General features: G+C 49.9%; 1 protein-coding gene across 2 annotated transcripts in view; it reads left to right on the forward strand.

Annotated features, from left to right (window-relative positions):
* Ccdc60 (coiled-coil domain containing 60) overlaps positions 1-3098 on the forward strand; it is a 160321-nt gene that overhangs the window by 132923 nt on the left and 24300 nt on the right. For both annotated transcript variants that reach the window (XM_050159029.1, XM_050159028.1), the window contains exon 6: positions 2217-2307. In XM_050159029.1, coding sequence (XP_050014986.1) covers positions 2217-2307 — 91 coding nt within the window. The remainder of the gene's footprint in view (positions 1-2216; positions 2308-3098) is intronic.

The raw sequence follows: 3098 nt of genomic DNA on the forward strand, positions 1-3098 counted from the left end.
CTCTCTCTCTCTCTCTCTCTCTCTCTCTCTCTCTCTCTCTCTCACACACACACACACACACACACACACACACACACACACACAGAAGGCCGGGTCAGGTAAACTCCAGCAGAACACCAGTTTCTGATACTCAAGGACAGACACCTGAAGTCCCAGAACAAATCAGTCAAATGTGCTAAATGAGCAGTCATCCCTTCATCCTCCCCACCTCTGAAACTGGCTTTTGGCTCAGCCTTCACACCTGACACCAGGGCCTTTCTCATTATGGCCATGCAGGGAACCAGAAAGATAGAGATCTGTCTAACTCAGCTCTCACTATCAGCAGAACAAGGAATCTGCTCCTTCAGGACAGGCTGGGAACCCATCTGCCTCAGGAGCCACTGTCATTTTATGGCCGTGTATTTTTTAACAAAGCAAGTCACAGAGAGACACCCAAATTCAGGGGACAGGGAAGTGGGGTTCCATTTGGTGAACAGCGCTCATAGGGAGGGTTCACCAACTCGCTTTTAGCCTCCAGGGCAAGGTGCAGGGTATACTTCCCTGCTCCAGCTGCCTTTGATCTTTCCTCCCCACCTATTTATCCTCAGGTGGGGTTTATTTGCTACTGAGGATGAAGCATCAGAGAGATCGGTCCTGCCTAACCAGGCCTCTCCTTTACCAATTGCTTTGCAGAGGAAGCGCGGAGGGCTTCCCAAGGTCTGCAGGGATCCGGATGCCGCTTTAGTTCCTTTAGCCTGCCGCTTGAAGTCGCAATAGACTTCAGGTCGCCTTGGAAGTCAGCATTAGCGGAAGGCTTCTATCTTCCTGATTGGACCTGAATATTTAAGATTTCAAAAGCTTGTCTGGGCCCAGATTTAATTTTGAAAGGAGAAGGAGGTTGCTTTTGAACTTCAAGAAGGCATTGGGAGCTCAGCAGGGGCTGCCTTAGCAAAGGAGAAAGCCAAAAGCCCCGTGGTCATGAAAGACACCGTGGAACAGCAAAGCTGCCTGTTGGTTAGCCTGAAATCGGGCTTCAGAGGCAGCACTGTTTAAACATTGTGTATATGGCTGGAGCTCCGCTCCTTCCTCTGGCTGGATTTTAAATAGTCCCTAATTTGATTACTCAGGGGACAAGCGAGCAGAACCGACTCAAATGAACTTCTCTGTTAATTATTCAGAGCTTTTATTGTGTAATCAAACACCAAGTCTTACAAAAAGCTTGGAGGCACATCCTACCCCCACCCCAGCCTGGCTCCTACCTTATTTTCTTGTGTTAAGGTTGTGAACTGCTACATACCCAACAGGCCCTGCCTCGAGGGGTGGAAGAGTCCCTTTCCTTATTGGTGACAGCCTGTGGGTCTGCTTCTCAGAGCTCCACATTATGAGACACGGACCTTAAGTTCCGCTCATCTGACCATTGGAAGGGTTATGGAAACACACGCAACATAGCGCATTCAAAAATGCCAACATGATCAATCTGGTGGCACTCTGTGAGGAAGGGAGTCACCCACAAAGCCTGTTGAGCTTTAATCTTTATCCAGAAAGTTCCCAGACCATGAGGGAAGAATATGATGCTGAGGAGGAGGGCACTCTAATAAAAATAATTCAAGATCACAGATTAAGAGATGCACCCCATGGCAGGGACCTGGGTGAGGGAGGGGCCTGGAGTTCTGGTCCTCTCCTGAGCTGCAGGGGGCGGTGCTAATGACTCTGGCTCAAGGTGGCAGCGACGGAGATGATTTCCTGAGAGCCCAGAAGCATCTGGTACAGGTGCTCCAGTGACTCTGGTCACTGTGTGACTCTGCACGCCCACACCCATCCTCCTGGGACATCTGGCCTCACTGCGCTCTCAGATACTCTTAAGTGTTCCTGATGCTGGTGCCAGTGATGAGCGGGCAAGGCACAGATGCAGAAAGGAGGACACTTTCCTGTCCCCCACCACCATAACCGCAGCCTCACCCTGGACTCACTCCATAAAAGGGCCCAAGTCCAGAGCTCATGCAAATATACCTTGCCTCCCACAGTCCTCACCCAGGAAAGGGTGGTCTCTCTTAGCCTAAAAAACCCACCGATGCAGAACTGCTCCCCCTCCCAAAACAAAGCAGTGGGGGAGAAAAATCATACTAGAGACCGTTCGTTCAGCCTGAATTTATTGTGTTCCTGTAGGATGGGGGGGGGGGGCTTGTAATAAGCCAAGACTGCGAACTGAAAACTCATTAAAGCTGTTTGTCACGCAGGGACCCAGGTGGCAGCAAGAGCACAATAAAGAAGATCAACAAGGACAAGTCCATGGGGCAGAGGTGGGATCACTTTGTCACCGCGCCAAAGGTAACCAGGAGCCCACCCTACCTTGAGAGCCCAAGCCCCAGCCAGGGGGAGAAACATGCATCCCACAGACAGTCTACCGTGGGAAAGGTTATTTATAAAAGTCTAGGTGATTTCCCAAGCAGAGGAAAAACCACATGCTACTGGATATTTTTTGTAAATTTTAATTAAAATAGTTATCTGGGGATTATAGGGAAAACGACATTTGGCCAGACACACTAGAAAAAGAGAGGAAAGGCAGGCATGGGCACCTGTTACTAGAAAGAAACAGACTCAACTCTATCTTTTAGTCAATAGTCTCTGTCTGTCTGTCTGTCTGTCTGTGTGTCTCTGTCTGTCTGTCTCTGTCTCTCTCTGTCTCTCTCTCTCTCTCTCTCTCTCTCTCTCTCTCTCGTTCTCTCTCCCCATCCACTCACTATGTAGGATATTCTTCCAAGTCACATGTGTCTTCACTATTAAGAAGGTATTTTGAAGTCTGTTACCTTCAACCCAAGCTTTGCCCATCCCCAATGCCCAAGGACATCTACTCAGCAAATGAGCACCCAGATAATAGCGACAACAAACAGACCTTTGTCTGCTTATGGAGAACACAGCTATGCAGCTGGGGTGGATACAGATCCTGTCCCTCACGCATAGAAACAATACAGAGCCCACCCCACCTACCACACACAGAGCCCACCCCACCTACCACACACAGAGCCCACCCCACCTACCACACACAGTGCCACCCTACCTACCACACACAGTGCCCACCCCACCTGACACACAGTGCCTACCCCACCTACCACACACAG

Source organism: Alexandromys fortis, unplaced genomic scaffold (genome assembly GCF_014885135.2).
Source record: "Alexandromys fortis isolate MF-2015 unplaced genomic scaffold, M_Fortis_MF-2015_v1.1 scaffold_90, whole genome shotgun sequence".
Classification (NCBI taxonomy): domain Eukaryota; kingdom Metazoa; phylum Chordata; class Mammalia; order Rodentia; family Cricetidae; genus Alexandromys; species Alexandromys fortis.